Source organism: Urocitellus parryii, chromosome 11, assembly GCF_045843805.1.
Source record: "Urocitellus parryii isolate mUroPar1 chromosome 11, mUroPar1.hap1, whole genome shotgun sequence".
Taxonomy (NCBI): domain Eukaryota; kingdom Metazoa; phylum Chordata; class Mammalia; order Rodentia; family Sciuridae; genus Urocitellus; species Urocitellus parryii.
Window position 1 is genome coordinate 36877267 of NC_135541.1, and position 20776 is coordinate 36898042.

At 47.4% G+C, this 20776-nt stretch overlaps 1 protein-coding gene across 1 annotated transcript in view; it reads right to left on the reverse strand.

Annotated features, from left to right (window-relative positions):
* The window catches only part of Glis1 (GLIS family zinc finger 1), a 195282-nt gene extending 176740 nt beyond the window's left edge, over window positions 1-18542 (reverse strand). The window contains exons 1-2 of the mRNA XM_026382416.2: window positions 18470-18542; window positions 17176-17460 (exon numbers count right to left, since the gene is read on the reverse strand). Coding sequence (XP_026238201.2) covers window positions 17176-17419 — 244 coding nt within the window. The 5' untranslated portion in view covers window positions 17420-17460; window positions 18470-18542. The remainder of the gene's footprint in view (window positions 1-17175; window positions 17461-18469) is intronic.
* Window positions 18543-20776: the final 2234 nt, after the last annotated feature.

Consider the following 20776-nt stretch of genomic DNA (forward strand, 5'->3'; position numbering starts at 1 on the left):
CCACATCAAGGCACATAACTGAAAATTTTCAGAGCAACAGAGATGAGCAGGACATCCTGAACCCTTCTAGAAAACAGGTGGGTGGGGTGGGGTGGGGTGGGGGTGCAGCATCTACACAAAGTATCAAAATATCAGGAGTCTGCCCAGCTCTGGGCTTCCCCACAGCAATGCAGGAAGCTGGCTGATTTTCAACAGGATCAGCTCTGAAGCTAGACGGCCTGAGTTCAAATCCCAGCCCTGCCACTTAACCAGCTGTGTGACCGTGGCCAAGTTACTTCAGCTCAACAACAGGCCTCGGTTTTCTCATCTGTAAAAATGGGCATAATCACAGTCTGCTATATACTTCCAAGGGTTACGGTAAGGATGAACTATTTCGTGCAAAGCAGTCAGAACAGTTCCTGGCACTGTAATAGCAAACGTTTGGCGCTTAGCTCTGATTTAAATTAGGAGAGGAAAAACAGTATCAGGAGGAGACCCTTTGAGACACACCTCCCCGTTTACCTTTCGAAGGAAACCATTGGAAGATATGCCCTGGCAGGTTACGGGGCTAAACAAAAGAAAAAGAAAACCGCGCAAAAGATGTTCTTTGGTGCTGAGCATCTGAACACTGTTGTTCTACTGGGAAAACGACTCATCGACTCATCGACTCATCGTAAAGGTAAAACTCCACCCACCCAAGTGAGAAGAAGCATGGGTGCGTGCATACACACACACACACACACACACACACACACACACGCCCCCCAAACACAGAGAAGCTGACAGGGTCACATCCCTCAGATTCTTTGACTTGGCTCATGCATCACCCTGTCCTGATCACGCCCCCAGCTCCTCCCAGTCTTTACCCCACAGTATAAAACTTTATATATAACTTATTTATTTGGTTACTGTGTCTTCCTCCTATAGGCTTCACTGGCACAGACATTTTTGTCTGTTTGTTCTCCCTAAATATAGAAAAGTGCCTAGCTCACAGCAAGGTGTTCAATGAAAATTTGTCAAGTTAAAAAAAAAAAAAAAACCTGCTTTCCCAGGCTCCCTTGCAGCCACAGCATGAGAACACCTTGCAGGCTTTGCCCATAGAGGACTGATTAGAAGAAGAACATGACCCCAGAGGGAAGGGCTCAAACCTGTCCTGGCACAGATCATGGCAGGGACTTCAGCTGCAGCCCAGTCCTAGAAGCGCATGCTGTGCCCTGGGCAGGCGGAGTCTCCATTGGAGGGCTCTGCAGTGGCTTTGGGGTAAGGTTCTGTCCATGTTGTCTCCAAGCCCAGTACTCCAGCATTAACAGGAAATTCGGAGAACTGCAAGCAGCCTCTCAATCTCTCTTCTCCTTCCATCATCCAGGCTTTGTGAACCATGGAGGGTGAACCAAGATCAGACAGTCCTGCCCAGGACAGTCTCAAAGGAGGTCGGCTATGCAGACCGAACCAGTTTAGGACCTGGAACTAAGAAAGCCTGATGCCTCTGGACATTTAGGAAAGTATGACTGACAGGTACTTGATGGACCGATGGAATAATTAGAGGAACATGGTACTAGACCCATAAGCATATAGCAATGCAACAGGAGGTCAAATTTAACCTCAGGAAAACAAAAGATTGTGCCAGAAAGGAAAAGTCCCCAAGGCGCATGATTTGGTAGACACGCTCTCCCAAATGTACCCGCTACCTTGAGAAAGGGGACTCCAAAGGGTGCTAGAGAAACAATGTGTCATTACCCAGCAACCCTCCACCATGTCCCTCTCAAAACTCCGTCTACATACTTGTTCCCTGTCCCCACCCCTGTGGAGTCACTGGAAGTCTGGAGGTTCCCTTCACTCTTTGGATCACCCTTAGGTCATAAAACATCTTTTAGTCCCAAGAACTTTGAGTCAATGACAAACAGTCTCCATTTAGTAACTAGGCTGTCCCATCCTGATTAATCAAAGCAACTCCAAGCCTCATTCACTGGCGACCTCTTCCCCTCCCCTGGCCGGGGCTGCTAGGCTGCAGTGGCAGCAGAGTGGAGGCGAGGCCAGGCACCGTGGGGCGCTCTGGGGCAGGCCAGCAGGCAGAACCCTCCCACCCCCACTGCGTCCCATGGGACCTCTGCAGTTTCTCACTTCTGCCTGGCGAGGGGCCCTCTTAGGCAGGGCTGGCCTGAGAATGACCACCAGGCAGGTCCTTGACACACCTCCCTGAGTGGCAGATAGAGACAGGTCCTGTTCACTCTGACATTAGGCGGGGCCTCTAGAGGCCTTGATTACCTCCACATGCACAGCTCTCTGCGTGGTCCCCTCTGAGCCCAGGCTCATGAGCTATGTGAGGAAGAACAGCGCTCTCCTAGCTCGGGGAAGCACATGTCACAGTGCCTCAACAACTCTCCAAAGAAACCCTCTCTCTGGGCTCTTCCACCTCCACTCTATCATCCTCTCGAAGCATGCGGGGCAGGGATCTCAAAACCAGAGTCTAGGTTAGGAACCTGAGGTCCTGCCTCAGAACCAGCCCACACCTTGGTCACATCCACTAAAGAACTCAGTGCTCAGCCAGAACCCAGAAAGCACGGGTCCCACCGCAGCTGCCCTCGCATCACCCAGGTCCCAGGTGGGCCCTGGTTTGACCACAGAACTGTGATGCACCAAGGTGGGTGTACAGGTGGGAGACTGGGCAGGAGGGGGCACTGAAGAGAACAAAATCCTCACCTATCACAATAGGAAGCCACCAGACAATAGGGACAGTTCACCTGACACAGCGGCAGTAACCTTTACAGGGGCATCCTCCCTACTCACCAGCTGTGTAGCCTTGGACGAGCTACTTTCCCACTCTAGTCTGGTTTTTTTGTTTGTTTGTTTGTTTTTGTTTTATTTATTTATTTATTTATTATTTATTTATTTTGGTACTGGGGATTGAACCCAGAGGTGCTTAACCACTAAATCACATCCCCAGCTATTTTTATTTTTATTTTTTTTATTTTGAGATACACTAAGTTGCTTAAGGCCTCGCTACTGGTCTTGAACTTGTGATCCTCCTGCCTCAGCCTCCCGAGTCACTGGGATTACAGGTGTGTGCCACTGCGCCCGGCAGATCTGTTTCTTCATCTATAAATCAGAGAATAGAACAGCAGCTCCTGCATGGGGCGGCTGGGAGAACAAAAGGGATTGTGTGTGTGGTGCACTGGGAGCGCCGACTGTGCCAGCAGAGGCACCACGAGAGGGTTCTCTATGACTGGTTTTATTTTTATAACTGAGATGCATGGAAGAAAATGCTACAAAACAACAACTTCTCGAGCCTCAGACAGGCTGCTATGTTACAGAAGCGCACACAGCGGGGCGCCGCCTGGAGGTGGGCAGCTCTGCAGGTGCTGGGGGTGAGGGCCCTGGGGGGGCCACAGCATTAGCACAGAGCCCTCTTGAAAGCCCTTCTGCATCAAGCTATTTAAAAAGCCAAGTTTGACATTATTTTGCCAAAAATAAACATTTATTTTTAGAACGTTAATAAAATAAGTTAGCGCAAATAGTAATAACAATAAACAATGGGGCTTAGTGAGAGGCAGAAAGAAAAGCAATGAAGTAAATGACAAAGGAGAATCTTGGCAAAGCTGACTACAGGAAAAATTTTAAGTTTTTGTTTCAAAATCATCATAAAAACTTGTTTAAGCAGCAGACTCATAAAAATATTAGCAACGAATACGACGAACAAAGCATTAACATTCTTAATGAGGACACTTCAAAGGATGTCGGTTTTTAAATCTTATCAGTAAAATAGTCAGACCTCGATTATGAGCACCAATTTGCAGACAGGGAGCTACGAACTGTCCATCAACACACCATATAGGTTCCACCACACTAATAATCCTATGAATGCAAAATGAAATGATGACCAGATGTCACTGCTACCTTCAAATCGGGACAGGAATTTTGAAACAGTGGTGAAGACACAGATTAGTACATTCTCCGAGAAGACTCTGCCTGTGTGTAGTTGGGCAAATAAGAACAACTTTCTAAAGGGTTACAGATGAGATGTGTTAAGCGTTCCTACCCCTTAGCCTGGGAACTTTCACCTTGGGAAATAATCAGAGATGCAAATGAAGTTTGCTGTAGGAAGATATTCACTGCAGCATTAGAAAGGCTGAAAAACTCATATATTCAAAAATTCACATATTCAAAATATATATATATATATATATATATATATATATATATATATACACACACATACTTATTTATATGCACATAAACTATTTCTGAGAGGTCAGATGAAACCTCAGGCATCACTAGTTTGGGGGGTGGGAAGAGAAGAGGTTGTTGTTCTCCAAGTACTCTTTTTGGAGCTTCCAAATTTGGAACCGTTTTAATGTATCACCAACTCAAAATAATTTAACAAATTCAACAAAATCGCATCTATTTTGGGATGTTTATGAAGAATTTTAATAACATGGGGAAGTTTCATTATATTAGAATGTTAAACATAAAAATAAATACATGACTACACTCAGAATGATCTCAATGATATAAAAATATATTAATATACAGCTAAACAATAGGAAAAAAACTAAAATAATACCAAACTGTAAATAATAGTTGCTAGGAGTGAGATTATAAGAAAGTATTATTTCCATCTTTCTATGTTTCTATAGTTTGCAGATTTCCTACAATAAGTATGTAGTATTTACATAAGCGGAAAAAATAAGGATTAATAAATGAAAGTATGTTCAGAGTCAGCCACCTCCCAAGGAAGGATGAGGAGAAAGACTAATTTGCTGGAAGTCAGAGACTATAGGAATAAAACAATATCCCTAGGTTTCTGTCTAAGCTGCTGCGTGAGGCACGGCCAGCCTGTTTCCAGCTCCAGAGAAGAGCTGGAACTAGCCAGATGCCCTGGGTTGCTTCTCTAGGGCCCAGCAAAGCCTGCCCACCAGGACCTGGCCACTCAAGGCCACCTATCAAGCAAACCTGTTCTGATCTCTTGTCAGTACTGTACTATGAACCCTGAGACCCTGGGACTCAGATCTGTTTCCCCACAGGAGCCAAGCCTGCTAACCAGCTGGCAAAGCTGGTACATCCACCTGCCTGCCCTTTCCCCTGAAGGATCTCCAAGGCAGAAGCCAAGGACACAGAGCCTAGCATAGGACAGGGAGTCAGGAAACGTGTAATGAAACGTGTAATGATCAGGTTAAAGAACGATATTCCAGAGTAGCACTGTCCAACAGAACTTCCTGTGATGATGAGAATGTTCTACATTTGCACAATATGGTAGCCACTAGCCACATGTGTGTACTGAGCACTGGAAATGCAGTTAGTAAAACTAAAAGAATGAATTTTTCATTTAACATTTAATGTTTTCATTCATTTTCATGTAAGTGTTCATGTGGAAGAACACTTACACAACACAGGGTGGTTGTAAAATTAAACAATATGATGTATTAAAAAAAAACAACAACAAAGATTAGCCCAGTGTCTGGCAGTGCTCAGTAAATAGTGACTACATACAGTATAATGAAAATGACAGAGAAGGACGAGGTTGAGGGTCTCCAATGGTCCCAGGGTCCCCTACTTGAGTGGCCAATACAAACAATCTGCATCTCCCTAGCAAACAGCTCTTCTGTATTCTGAGTGCATAGCAACCAGAAACACCGAGAGGAGCTGAACCAGCAGGAATTAGCAACGGGTGCAAGAAAAGGGCTGGCCAAGGCAGCCCCCGTCCCTAGCCAGACTAACCTGCCTGAGCACCACCACCAGCATCCTGCAGAGGGCTGCCTGTCTTCAGAGGCCCCAGCAGTTAGCTCTCTCCTACCGTGACCTCACTGATTCTCACAGGATCCTCAAGAGGGGAGATGGCAAAAATTTCCATTTTATAACTTGGCAAAAACTAAGGCCCAGTGAGATTGTCTGAGGTCACCAGGCTGAGACTGGCTGGAAGACAGGAGTCTGCCTAGGACAGAACTCCAAGTGAAACAATGGATATGCTGCACAGAGGAGGGCTGGGGACCAGGTCAGTCTGGGAGGGATCCTGAGAATGCTCACTCACTGCCCACCTGCCTTCCAGGCTATGAGCTCTGAGAAGGCTAGGGATTGGTTAATCTACCACAGTGTCCCGGGCTGAACCCCAAACCTGAACAGGCATTCAATAGCAATGAACCAACCAATCACCCACTAAACACAGGGACAGCACTCCCAGTTTCCAGGATACCCTGACACACTCCATCACATATGTCCCAACAGCTGGCCAACTGGTGACCCTTCTCCCCTCTTTACAAATGGGGAAGCGAGTCTTAGAAATCCAGAACCTCTGGGCTTCTATACTGAAAATCTGCTTGGGGACTTTCCAGGAAGCTCCACCTTCACGGGAGTGGGACAGATCAACCCCGCTGGGGCCCAGCGCTTAGCCTATTCTGGACCATACTGCACCAGCAAGTCAGAGAGGCACCCATCACAGACCCTGATTCTCAGAGCCTGCAGCCCCAGGGGGAGGAACATGAGCCAGGCATCTATAAGACCTGACTGTCGGGCTGGGGACGTGGCTCAAGGGGATGTGGCTCAAGCGGTAGCGTGCTCGCCTGGCATGCGTGCGGCCCGGGGTTCGATCCTCAGCACCACATACAAAAAAAAAAAAAAACAAAGATGTTGTGTCCTCCGAAAACTGAAAAATAAATATTGAAATTCTCTCTCTCTGAGAAAAAAAAAAAAAAAGACCTGACTGTCACCTTCGGTGAGAGAAAAGCGACACAGGCAGTGAGAAGGAGAATGAGGTTGATTCTGGCTGGAGGAGGCAGTTTCTCTAGTGTGAGGAATAGGCCAGATCAGACCCAAGGCAGCAGAACCCAGGGAGGCAAGGAGTGGGGAAAGGCCAGGTGGGCATGTAGCTACCACCTGTCAGATCTGAGTGGGGCAGGTCACTTAACGTCTCTGGGTCTCAGTTTTCCTCATCTCTAAAATGAAGATGATGATACCCATCTCACAAGAAGTGAATGGGGCAAGAATTAGATGGCCTCATGGGATATCTACACCCAGGAGGGATCAACAGACAGAAGCTACAGCAATACTGCAGACGTAGGCACACATGGAGTTGTGGAGAGCAGAGGGCAACAGCACCTTAAATTTGGGAGGAAGCTTTGAGGTAATTCAAAGGGATGGTCAAGTCCAATGGCAACTTCCAACCCAACAAACCCAGGCAAGGGAAGGAATCTGTGCCTTTAGACCCACCTCACAGATAGTTCCATCCCCATCCTACTGGACACCAGAGTCACCACCAATTACCTGAGCGTCTTGGGCTGGCCCAGGGCCAGGACCTGTCAGCAAGTTGTGCTAAGGCAGCCCTCCCCAACTCCACAAAGGACCACAGCTGCTGACCTTCCCCTAGCTCAGAGTAAAGTCAAGACAGCAGTCAATGATATCTATGTCCTCCATACCTCAGTCTGACTCCAAGTTCTTATTCTTTCAATTATACCAGAAAAGAAAAAAGAGTATAGTAATGGGATAGGGTGATACTGTGTAGAGGAAAGACAGCAGCAGGTAGAGCCAACCTGGGACCTAGTCCCTGCTCCATCCTTAGAGAGCTCAACAACCAACTCCCTTCCGTGACCTACCTGTTGCACCAGCTCCCGAGCCACATGCTCTGCAGACTTTTTACCTCAATCCCCAAACCCCATGTCAATGATCTGAGACAAGAAGTATCTCTATTTTACAGGTAAGGAAGACTGAGGCTAGGAGTTCAGTGAACTTGTCCAAGGTCTAGGATCTGAACCCAGTTCTGACACCAAAAGCCCCATGACCACCCTTGCACAAGTAACATGGCCTCTCCAAACCTTATGGCGCTTGGATAAACCATATGATTTGGAAGATCTTTCCAGTTTGAAACCCCTCAGTGGTGCCCAGAAAGGAGTAAGGAGAACAATACAATCCTCCCCGGAATCCCAACTAATCCTATCTCAGGTGGCGATCTGGGCAGTATCCACCACGGCAGGGTTCGAGAGCTGGCTCCAGGGCTGTCTTGTAGAAACCAAGCTGTAAGTTCAGGGAAGATCTTCAAAGCATGTACCAAAAACATTTCTGTAGCACAAAACCATGTCTCTGCAGATGTGTGTAGGTGCTACTATAGTTAGATAAATACAAATCTGTTTTAAAAAGCTCTTAAAGTGAGTAGCTACCTAAACCTCATCAGGTATCTTCTCCATCAATGGGCATTAAAAGTCTCACGACTGTCATCAGGCCAGAGGGAAGATTACTATCCTTGTATTTAGAAAACTCAGATACTCCTGCTATCTGAGATGGAAAGTAACAGGAAGGTTTTAAGCAAGAAATTCTGAGGAGTCAAGGTCTGGGATTTTGGCTCTCCATCTGCCCCTGGACCCCCACCTCTCCAAGTCCCCCAGATGTGTCTGAAAATCAACATTTAAAGGCCCCAAAGAAAGCCTGCCCAGCAAGAAGCTCCAGTGCAGAGATATTCTCACAAAGAGCACTACGTAAGTACAAATGACTGTTTGATCAATCATTTGGCCTCAGCGTGGGATTTGGTTAGAATTAAAGCCATCTGGCTGGGGGGGGGGGTGCGGGAGTTGAGGGGAGGAGACAAGCAGGCGGGAAAATGACCCACCCCCCTCCCCCAAATAGCATTGTTAAAATATAAACGGGGGGGGGGGGGGGGGCAGTAAAGTCCCTGCTGTTATTTCAGTCTAAGCCATTTAATCCTTCAGCACATAAAGCAACTTATTTTATGACCTTTTCCCTTTAAAAAGTAAATCAGAAGACACTGCCTTGAATTCAGATATCTCTGAAACACACTACTCATCCCTCCCAGTGAAATATCCTGTTTCATAAACCTTCTTCGAGATACTTGAAACTGCAGATCACTAAATGCCTAGCTTTAGGCATCTGACATTCCAGAGAATTAATATTTAAACTTATTATAGGAAAAAAAAGAATTGAGTTTGGTTGAAGCATGAAATATTTAATAGTGTCTCCAAATTAGAAACCCTATTTTGTTTCGTGCTGGAAATGCCAACGTTATTACCTGGGCTTTGCACTCAAATGAGATAAAATGTGCAGGCGGCCTTGGGACACAGCACACAATTACAGCCATCTTCTCCAGAGACGGGGGTGAGACACAGGGCTGGGGAGTGGAAGCGATTGAGTTTCATTTTTACGATACACTTAAAATTACATTATCATCCTCTGCCTTGAGGGTTGGACTTGAGAATGCTGAAGCTACCTAGCCACCAAAAATCGGTGAATCCACAGAGGCCTGGGCCGGGCTCTGGAAGCCACCTTTATCTTGCAATAGGCCCGCTGCTGGGTGGAATCTGGTAACTTTCTCGGCTCGCTGGGACAAAAGTATTAAGTGGTTTAGGATAAAAATTAAGCTTCAATTGACACAGTGGATCCTGGCAGCCTCTGCCGGCACGTGTAATTTATTTACAGGGTTGGAAAGTCGGCAAAATACATCATCAACTCTTATACAAACTTCTACTAGGTATTAAATACCCAGCGCTCAGAGAAGTAATTCATACAGTCCAGCAGCGTTCCAAAATAAACCTAATCTCCAGGCCTCCGGAGAGCTTAAAGCAGCAAATGGGATCTGTCTTTTTCAAGTCAGGTTTACGGTCCTCCTTGGCTTCTCGCGAAAGCCTTATTTTCCAGCAAACCTGTTATTTAAAAACAAAAGCAACAACATCTAAAAGAGTCCTCGGGCTGCTGAAGGCGCAAATAGGAAGACGGGATCCTATCGCAACCAGGGCCATCTCTGATCCTTCTCCATCTGCCCCCTCTCAAACCCAGCGTCTCCACGAAAAGGCCGAAAAGCCTGGACCAGAAGCCTCTGGCGGTATGGTTTTCGGAATGAGTGTGAGAGAACTGACTCGCACACATCTCAGGAACGCACGTGCAAGGCCACAGACGCAACCTGGACCTCTGCCTTCTGCAGGGCATTCGGCTATTCACTACTTAACATGAAAGTCCCATTTCCCACAAACTCTCAAGTTCAACCGGATCCCTGGCCTGTTCTCCCTCCTGAGCCCCTTCTTCACGCCACCAAATGATTAAAAAGAATATAATTGTTTAACAGCTCCCTGAGCCACTGCGCTCGGAGATGCATGTATTCCATAACCAAGAATGCTGCGGACGAGCAGGAATTCTCATTCCAACGATGTCCTGGGAAACAGCAGAAGGGAGACCACAGCTGGGGCCTCGGCACATACTGCAAGACGGCGCAGACAGGGGCTGTCACCCACAATCACCAGTGGGCAGGGGGTGCCGCTGCTTCTGACAGGTGGACTCCACAGCCCCTGAAAACCCTCGCCATACCCCAGCTTCCTGAGGACCCGAATCATAACCGGGAACCGTTCTCCTCCCCCACAGCTGTGGCAGGACTGGGGATAGTGCCCTAATGGAACAGCTTCCCCTTGTAGTCACACCTCTGCCCATTAGTGAAGTTTCAGAAAGGGGTGCTCCAGGGGGCCTCCTGTTCCCTTCCCCTAGGCTAGGGGCACACTCCACACGCCACAGCCACAGCCACAGCCATGCAACAGGGATTTTAAGAGTAATGTGCTTGGGGCTGGGGTTGTGGCTCAGTGGCAGAGTGCTCACCTAGCACATGTGAGGCCCTGGGTTCAATCCTCAGCACCACATAAAAATACATAAATAAAGATACAGTGTCCAACTAAAAAATAAATATTAAAAGAGAGAGAGAGAGAGAGAGAGAGAGAGAGAGAGAGAGAGAGAGAGAAATGTGCTTTAGGGGAAAGTACTGTCCTTGCTTTCAGACAGACCTGGGTTTAAAACTCCCAGCTCCACTACTTATACCTAAACGACCTTGGGATAAATCATCTCAATCTTCTGACCTCTAAATAGCTGCAATGACTCTATGCGGCTAGGGCTGCTGGACATAATGAAATGTGATCACAGTTACAATGTGTCTGGCCTGGCACATAGTAGGCTCAATAAAGATTAGCCACCCTCTCTCCTCTGTTCTTTCTGTGCTCACCTTCAGCAGGCAAGACTTCCCAGGACAGGTCTAGAACCTGGCCTGAGACACCCTGGATCCTTCCCAAACCTCCTGGCTCAATTAGTGTGGAATCCTGTGGTATCAGAGCAGGAAGGGACTAGGGATCATTCCATCAAAATGCTCTCCATTTTACAGATGGGGAAACCGAGGTTCAAAGGGAAGACCATCCCCACGTGCATTGAAGCTACACAATGGCACATGTGTGTGCTCCAGGCTGGCCCAACCATAACCACCAAATAAATTCAGGCCATACAGGAAATGCATTATTCAGTTAACGGGCTAAAGGGCTCCTCTTATGCATCTGACTCAAACGCTGACTTTTAAAAACACAGCTCGTAATGCTAACGCAATCCACTCAATCCGCCGGAACCCTTCTAAAGGAATAACCCCTTTGGAGTTTAAGGGGAAGACGGGGAAAGAAGAAAACAGATGCTTTCAGTGACTTTCAACTGCAAGACCACTGGGTTAAGGCTGTATTCTCTCCACCCCCACCACAGCCCAGCCCCTGTTTTCTTTCAGTTTCTTATAAATAAGGCTTTGGGAGACCAAAACAGCCACAAAACTCTTCCCCCTTCTTTTCTGCTGTCCTCAGTAACTCAGCTGTCAGTCCCTGGACTTTGCCTCCAATGCCGAAAGCATTTTTTTTTTTATTGTAAACTATTAATTTGGGCAGCCGTTGTTGATAAACAAGAAGTCCGTTTTTAAACTGCTGGAATCATTAGCGCTGTGAAAGCGAACAGCAGAAATATTTCAGGAGTCTGATCTTTTCTCCTGGCCTACTATTACAGCTCGCTTTTTATATAATGCAGTCGAATTTTTCAAAGCTTGGTGAAGTTTGTTTCATTTCTTCTTCCCCCTTGAACTGTCTGTTCCTTTAAACACAAAAATAAACGACCCCCTACCAAAAGAAACAATCCAACTCTTGGAGTCCAAACTAACTGCAACTAAAATCAGTATTAGGGGGGAAAAAAATAGAAACCACACACGATAATTTCCCTTTGACTATAGCCATACATGTAAGGTGAAGTTACTAAAGTCCCACCATGTTGGTTTCCAAACAGGGAATTCCTTTCCAAGAAAACTGAGAGAAGGAAGAGAAATTATCTTCTTGATGAAAAAGCCACGGTTAGTGATAGCCACTGGGTAGCTTCAAAAAAAAAAAAAAAAAAGTTTATTTGTTTGTTGTTGTTGTTTCTAATCCTACCCAAAAAAGGATTGAAAAACTTTTCCAAACTTTAGTCTCTCCTCTCTTCTAGGATGCTGGCCAAACTCCACAAAATAAAACCGAAGAAAATGATGATAATTATGCAACATTCAGAACAAAGAACATAAGAGTATATTTTTTAAATGATTCATTGTGCACTTATGCCTATAATGGGATTTTAACGCACTGTAAAAATAAGTGTGCCGGCGAACTTGGCTTCTCACGCAAATGAAACGCAAGGAGATGAATAACTGGAGATGGGATGGGTTTTTTGTCTTTTCTTTTTCCCCCTAGAAGAAGTGTGAAGAAAAACCACAGCATACAAAGAAATTTGCACAAACACAGCAACTCCGCTTCCACACCTAGGTGGGTCCCAGGACCTCGACCAGCTGAGAGCCACAGATGTAAATGACCGAGAAACAGGGCCTTAAATTAAGTCACCATCTCGTGTGATGATTCCCTTTCCATTTTGCCCGCCAAGTCTTAGCAACTTCTAGAGAGCTGAGGAGGCAGGAAGGGAAGAGAAATTCTAGCCGCACAAGATTCTTAGGGAATCTTGGGGAATTATATTTCCGCTACATGTCTATAAAAGATTTGTCGGATACATAACTCTCATGACTGTAGACGCAACATGCTCCTATCTCATTTGTATACCCACACACATACTTGTTTCTCTTTTGTCTCACTGAGCCTGACATTTGGCCAGCAGGTTTTTTTCTCCCCCTTATTTGAAACCTCAAGCACTGAAAAAAATTTGGATCTGATTATTTCCGGATCACAGGACCAGCACTTTACAATGGATGAAATGCAAGCAAATTGCCCACCAGAGCCGGAGGGGGGAAATGCTTTAAAAATAACTCATACCTTTCTATTACGGATGCGCTGCCTCTCCAAACCTCCCCGGCACATCTCACTGGCTACTTGCTCAGATGGAGAAACTCAACCAGGTAATAACACCGAAACCATGATGTCCCACCACCACCAGCCCTGATATCCATACACACAACCTACAACTGCTTTCCTCCTCCTCTTTTTCTTTCTTTTCAGAGACTTATTTATTTATTCATATATTTATTTATTTGGTACAAGGTTCAGTACTTCCTGACATTTACAGCCATGTCCCGGCAGCTATTTTTACTAATGGTAGAGTTCATGTTCATAGTGACCATCGATCTCCCTCTTTGCTAGGATGTATGCAGTCTCGGGATGTGGTGGAAAGGGTCCAGGGAGACGCTATGAATTAAATGGTGACCTCATTATCTGGGTTTTGGACACATGGAATCATCTGGTAAACTACAAAGTTTTCTAGACATGGCATAGAGACCGGTTACCAATTTCCAAAACTTCAAGACAGAAGAAATATCAAAAGCAAGACGTTTTAAATTCTCTGGGAATATTCACGAGGCCTTGGTTACATACATCAGCTCTGGGCCACCAGCACACGTGTATAGAAGGTACAAGCTTTGGAACCAGAATCAAATATCTGGAGCTGGAAGCCTCCCAAACTGCCACTTAACTGTCTGTAGATAGATATGATCAAATCCCTGAACCTATATGTGTTCATCTCTAAAATGGGAGTCATGTCAACAAGAGCCAGTACCTGCCCTGCACTTTATAGACGCAAAGCACTTCTTCATCTGTTCCTTTGGAAGAGCCTTCAGGGTAGGCAGAGACTGATGAGAGAAGGTGTGGAAAAACTCCAACAACTGTAAAGTGCTGTGCACAGCGAATAAGCATCATCGGCCATCGCCACAAAGCTGTCCACCCGCAGAAAGCCCAGATGTTTACCTTCTTTCCTCGGCAGAACTTATAAAAGCAGTGTCTGGTGTTTAATAATAAGAAAGAAAAACGCAGCATCTGGTAATTTGTCCTTCCCAGCTGTTTGGAATCTGGATAAGCGGGACTCTGCCATAAACAGATCGTGATTCTTATTGTAAATGATGACAATGTTAGTCCATGACGTCGTGCCATGCCCAGTGCCTCCCGGTTCAGATCTGGAAACACACAGGACCCAACAAGTATGGATATTCTGCTGAATTCCAGAACTCACTCCCTTCCTCTGCTTAGGGTCTGTCCGGAGCAGAAGACAGATCATCTGAAACCTGACTCCCGACCACGCAGTATGGTCTTCTCTCCAGTCACTGGGCAGCAATGGTCACAGAAGACCTGAAGCGTGGCACCTTTCAGCTTCCCCTGACTCGTACCCCACAGTTGGCACCTACCAGAGTTGGCACTTTTCACACTCAACATTTTAAAAATAAAATCTTTCTCCCTCCTGGCTATACCCCCTTTACCTAAACTATCAACCGTCTCTAGCATGGTACCCTGCACAAATTAATAAAAGTGACCTCTCCTACAGTTTTAGTATAAAAAGCATTCTTATAACCCTGGCTTTATTTATTCCATGAGGTAGGCATTATTACGAGAAACCAGAAGTTGAGAACATTAAACTCCTTACACTAGTAATTTTTAAAATAACCAGGCATCAAAGATAGTTCTTTCACATTCAAGTCTCGGGGAAAATTCACCATAAATGAGGACACCTGAGGCTCAGAGGAGTGAAATAACATCCTCCAGCATCCCACAGAGCCTAGGTGGCAGGGTCTTATCATTTCCAGCACAGCTAATAAATATGTTTAAATTGGTATTTCTGTCTGTCTGTTTCCAATAAGCCTGAGAGCTTGGAGCTAGGCACCTCACTTTCAAAGGGTTACGTGGCCTGCTGACTATTTTGGTGGGGGTGAGCACTGCAAAAAGGTGCCTCTTCCTTAATGGCATGTCTAGAGGGCTGCTGAAGATTCCCTGGGGGGTGCTGGTTTCCTTTCAGGCCACTTGGCTTGACTGTGAGGAATATGCCTACAGCAACACAGAGGCCAGGTCGGAAACCTCTCCTAGTCCCTGTCCTGAGATTTCCCTTCTCCCCAGGCGGGATGATGGCAGAGCCCCTGACCTGCTGGGTGGCCTTCTACATAGCAGACACTTTCCCCACCTGCAGACCTCATCTTTCAAAGGTGTGTTAAATCCCATCCCATCAGCCTCACCAGGAGGCTGTGAAGAAAAGCAGTTTAAAATCCTTTTGGAGAAAAAGTAACCACAGAGTCCAATTTAAGGTACAAAGCAAGGGGCTCTTTCTCCTATCCCTTTATCCTCCTCTGTCCTTTCCAAATGCAATGTGCCTTATTTTAGACATAAGCAAAAATAATTGGGGTTTGGAGGACTACAAGTAGAAAGATCGTAGGCAAAGCATCAGATGAAAGGTCTCTAACCACAGCGTGGAATAAAGGTTATGTCTGGGACAGGCATTCACTAACACTTCGGAGAACTGAATCTGCAGATGACAGTCATGATTTTTTTAAACACAAGTCGTTACAGGAGGGTATGTGTGGAAGGAAGGACCGTGTGTGGAGCAGGGCAAGCCAGGGACTCATGGCGGCAAACATAACTCGTCTTGCTATGCAGCACTTCTCTCTCCCTGGTAAAAGAGACTTCGTATGTGTATTCTAGCAGTAATACTCTGTATGTATTCTTTACCATATCTATCCTAAACTATGATCTTTATCTCTTGGAGAAGAGACTGATGCTTAAGACAAGAAGACAAGAAATAGCTCTTGAGGCTGGGGTTGTAACTCAGTGGTTGAGCACTTGCCTCGCATGCGTGAGGCACCGGGTTCGATCCTTAGCACTACATAAAAATAAATAAATAAATAAATAAAATAAAAATATTATGTCCATCTACAACTAAAAATATATATACATACACACACACACACATATGAAGAAATAGCTCTTGTGTATGAAGTCAGGTGTTTTCTTTTTTTTTTTTTTTTAATTTTTTTTTTTTTATATTTATTTTTTAGTTCTCGGCGGACACAACATCTTTGTTTGTATGTGGTGCTGAGGATCGAACCCAGGCCGCACGCATGCCAGGCGAGCGCGCTACCGCTTGAGCCATATCCCCAGCCCCAGGTGTTTTCTTTAAAAAAGTAAAACTACTATACTTTTATTTCATTTGACCAGGCCCCAAACTGGGAAGCCAGCCAGCCTACCTCTTTTAAGGAGCCGGGCTGATGCTGAGGAAGGGATGTCCACAGCCATAAAACACACAATTATCATCTTCCTTAAAAATCACCTGGAAAAAGACTGAAGAGGTCCCAAGTGCTGATATGATCAAGCCCCAAAGTTTCAGTTTCTCCCAAAGGAGAAAAAAAAGGGGGAGGATGGGCACAGGACCTTAACAATTTCTCCAATTTCTGGTTAATTATCTGTCAGCATGGAGCCTATAAATAATGGCTCAATAATTAACTATGATGAGATGAGCATGTTTGTGAGAATAGCAAAGGCATCCCTGAGTTGAGCCATGATCTGTACTGGGCCTGCCTTCTATTCACCAGCTTCAGTGGTTGCAGAGGACACTGAAAAATGACTTCTGGCCAAGAGGACCCTTCCAGAGCACCAAGTACAGAAAAGATATTTTTAAGTCAAGACCTGACCCAGGCTGGATTATAGATTCAGAAACTTTTCCATCAAGAATCTAGAAACCGTCTGGCATAACAAATTCCTCACTTGACAGATGGGGAAACTGAGGTCCCAAGAGGGGAGAGGGTCCTGCTGAAGGCCTCTGGTTTTTGTTATTTAAGGCAATTGGAACACTTCAAAGTATGCTTTCTGCCACTCAAAAACAAATACCAGTTACAGGAGTTCCTACTCACCCTAACATATAATAAAATTTTGACATTTCACACAACCTTTATCAGAAACATACAGAAACAAAATTATGTAATCTGAACTTTCTGTGCACATTTCCCCAAAATGTGCTTATTGAGTTTTAATTAGATGCTTCTTAAAGCAGGGATCCTTTCAAGACTGTCAAGTTAGTTCCAAACAACAAAAGAGAAACTGAGGAACTCCGGAGAAAGTTTCACCAAGTTCTCCAGAGTATCCCTACAAAGGAATCTCTCACACCCGCGGCCAGGCACTTTGGCAGATCCCGACTTACCCTTTCCAGCGAAGGCAGCCTTGGATGAGCTGTAGTCTCGGGGACTTCGGGGCCTGAGGAGGTCGTGGGTGCGCTGGGGTGGCATAGGCAGCCGAGGTAGCAAGTCCCGCGGGCCTCCATCAATGCAGCCACCGCCACTCACCGTGACCCTGAAGGCCATGTGCGCTCCAAGACCAGGGCCTGGGACACCGGGGGCCTCCTTGGGCCTCTTGTCTGAAAGTACCTCGGCCACCTCGCAATGCATGGCTCCTGGGCGAGGCGCACGAGTGGAGGTCCCCCAGGCTCCTGAAGTGGGGAGACGGTACAGGCGCATTAGAATGAGGGAAGCAGATTCTTTTCTTGCTGGGCCCAAGTTTGGCAGTTCACTGCCCCCACGGTTTAGGTCTCAGGTCTCAAATAGCTTTGCGCCACCACACCTACCTCAACCCTAACTCACCTGATGTCAAGCCTCTTAGTCCGCGCAGCAGTGGCTCTCAAGATCCCAAACTTGGGGAAGACCATAGTCACCCGCGCATTCCTGTGACGCCCCCTGGGCCCTCCCACCCAAATCCGCCTCCACCGCGACCAGCCCTCTTAGAACGAATGGTGAAACTGAGGCTTGAAGCGGAGGGCTCCTGTCCATAGTCCTCTAGCGGGACAGGGAGCCAGCGGAGACAGAAGTCACAGAGCAGGGATATCGTTCCGGGTGGGTCAATGGCTGCGCACCTCCAGGGCGCTGCGGCGCCGAATTCAGCGCAGAAGCGGCTGACCGCGCACTCAGGAATCCTGGGCGCTGATCCTCTGAGACTCACTGTTGATTCCCCCAAATCCAGAAAACGGTAGTCGGAAAATGGGAGCTCATCCGCGCTGCGCAAACCTATCACGCGCACCCCAGGACACGCACATTCCTGCGCGCATTAGGAAAACAAGCCCGACGCGCGCGCAAACCCTCACGGAGTCAGAAATGCCGGTGAACGCCGGCTCCCACGCACACCGCACACCCCAGTCAGTGCGCAGTCGGGGACGCGATGTGCCACACAAACTCTTTCACACGCTCAGATACAGCAACACTAACAGCCACACAGTCTCACGCTCTCGACACGCGCGCGCGCTGGAGCCCTCCTCGCCGGAGCTTCTGTCCTCCCATGATCCGTCCTGGAGTACGGGCCCGGACCCCCAAACTCTCCTTTCCCCTCGGCGCTCCTCGCGCCATCCTAAAGCTCCTGGACATGGGGCAAAGCTGGTACTCCCAGCCTCGGATCTCGGGCCCTGGCGCCCGCCCTTTCCGCAGGCCGCGGGCCGCGCCCCTTCTCACCTCGCAGCGGCCGCTGCAGCTCGCGGGGCGCACGGCTCGGCGCGCCTCCTCTGGCGCCGCAGCCCCCGCAGCCGCCACCGCCGCCGCCGCCGCCGCGTCCTGCGGGGCGGCACCCCGGGGGCGGGGCAGCACCCCGGAGGCGGGCCGGGCCGCTCCGACAGCTTCCCGACAGTCGCTCGGGCCACTGGCTCACCGCAGCCGCCCAGCCCAAGCCAATCGCAGTGCGCGGGCGGGACTCCTCGCCTGGGGGCCTGGGCGGGGCCCGGTGAGGGGCTGGGCGGAGGGTTTGACAGGCGGCGGCCGGTTGGAGCCCTGCTCGGCCTGCGGCTCTCTGGCCACAGACCCCGGTTGGACTGAGGAGTGGCGCAGCGGGAGGGAGAGTCTGGGCACTATACCGACAGCCAGCAAGCTGAGCGTCCACGGAGCCTGGATCACCCGGCTTCCTCCCCGCCTCTCCCAGTGGCCTCGGACAGGATCTATCACCTCTGCAGGTCGGGTTTTTCCCGGGTCTAAAGAGAACGCCATAGATGCGAACGCAGAGGTAACAGATATGAAAGTGCTTGACAGTTTTCTTGCAGAATCCAACCCGCTCTCGGAGATTTATAGCCAGTCACCAGCAAAGCTGGGACCCAACCCAGGCCTCACAGCCCACTTTATCACGTTTTGCTTTTGTGGCACGTGTTTTCCACTGGTCAAAGTCCCTTCAGGCAAGAGGGTCTCAAAGTGCCTCTGGGGCCTGTACCCAGTTCCTCCTGCCTTCTGGGCTTCTGCACATACAGCAGTGTCTCAGGGGGCCCTGCCCAACGTACAGGAAGAGCACTGGACAAAGAATAAGACATCCCAGCTGAAGGTAAAGCTCAGTGAGTAAAGCACTTGCCTTATATCGTGAGGCCTGGGTTCCATCCCCAGACCAAAAGAAAAGAACAAACAAACAAAACCCTTCACCGTGACTGGAAGCAGTGGCTCAGATCCCCTTCCTGAGCCTCAGTTTCCTCCTGTGTAAAATGGGATTGTTCATCAGGCCTGGCCTATCTGCAAGAGCTACTGAAGGATCCAGTGTGGCCCCTGAAATAGTCTCTGATGTCATCTACCCTCCCTCTTTGTCCAATTTGCTGGAGACCTGTCTGACTTGGCACTCTTTTTGGGTCTGGTCTCTTTGTCCTTGGTCTCAAATTGAAAAATGGATTTGAAGCTTCTTACTACTGCAAAAGTGAGATGTGCAGCATAGGCTTCTGCATAAAATGAGACACACCAAGCAGCATTCCCAGAATCTTGAAAACCAGGATGTTAGAACCAAAAATCATAAGATTTAATTTCCTGTAATTTATTAAACGTAGTGGCCTACAAAGAGGAAAAATGGTAAGAACAACCTTGGAGTTTTAGTTACACTCACCCCTACATTTAAAGGAGGGATGATGTGTGCCTGGCTGGCAGCATCGTGGTAGGGTATGGCAGACTGAGCATCAAAATCCAGGCTTCCTGACTCCCAGTCCAGTGCTATACCACTCATGCTGCCTCTTATAGGAACAAGGGCTGCACGAGGCATCTCCAGGATCTTGCCTGTCTAAGGATTTGGAGCTGGGAATTGCTGCTACTTTTTATGGCAGGAGGAGAAAAGAGGTAGAAAGAAGCAAGAGTAGCTCACTAACCACTAACCAGTAGCACTCTCTAGCTCTTTCTTTCTCTCTTCTGAGGTACCAGTGCTGGCTCTACTGCCAACAGTTCATGTGGCTTTAGCCAAATCATAACTTCATACTAGTTCTTAGTTTCCCCTCAAAAAGTAAGAAGGTTGGAAGATCTTTCATCTTTTCAGTTCTGCCCTTCAGTGAGGCCAGGAGCTGAGTCCTCTGTCCTCCCACCCCCAACACACACACACACACACACACACACACACACACACCACTGAACATTTAGTCTGGACTCTGGAAACATTTACTGAATGAGTCACTTAACCAACTGGACTTGCAGGCAGAGACTCTCCAAATTTCAAAATATATACAGTTACAATATAACTGAATGAACTGTTGCTACAGTTCATTCAGTTATATTGTACTGCACACCTACCCTGGGCCAGCCCACCACCTGCCTTTCCCTAAGCAAACTCACAGGTCCATCCTACCAGTACAGATGGCTTGTGAAGCCCAGCAAAGCAATGAGAAGGTTAATATGTTCAATACAATAAACCTCTTAAACACAGTATAAGGCAGGGTCCCTGTGGGGATATATGGGATTGAGCAGAAATTTGGTTTTCTTAAACACAGGAAATTGTTTACAATGATTAAGGATGGAGCAAGACCTGAACTTTTC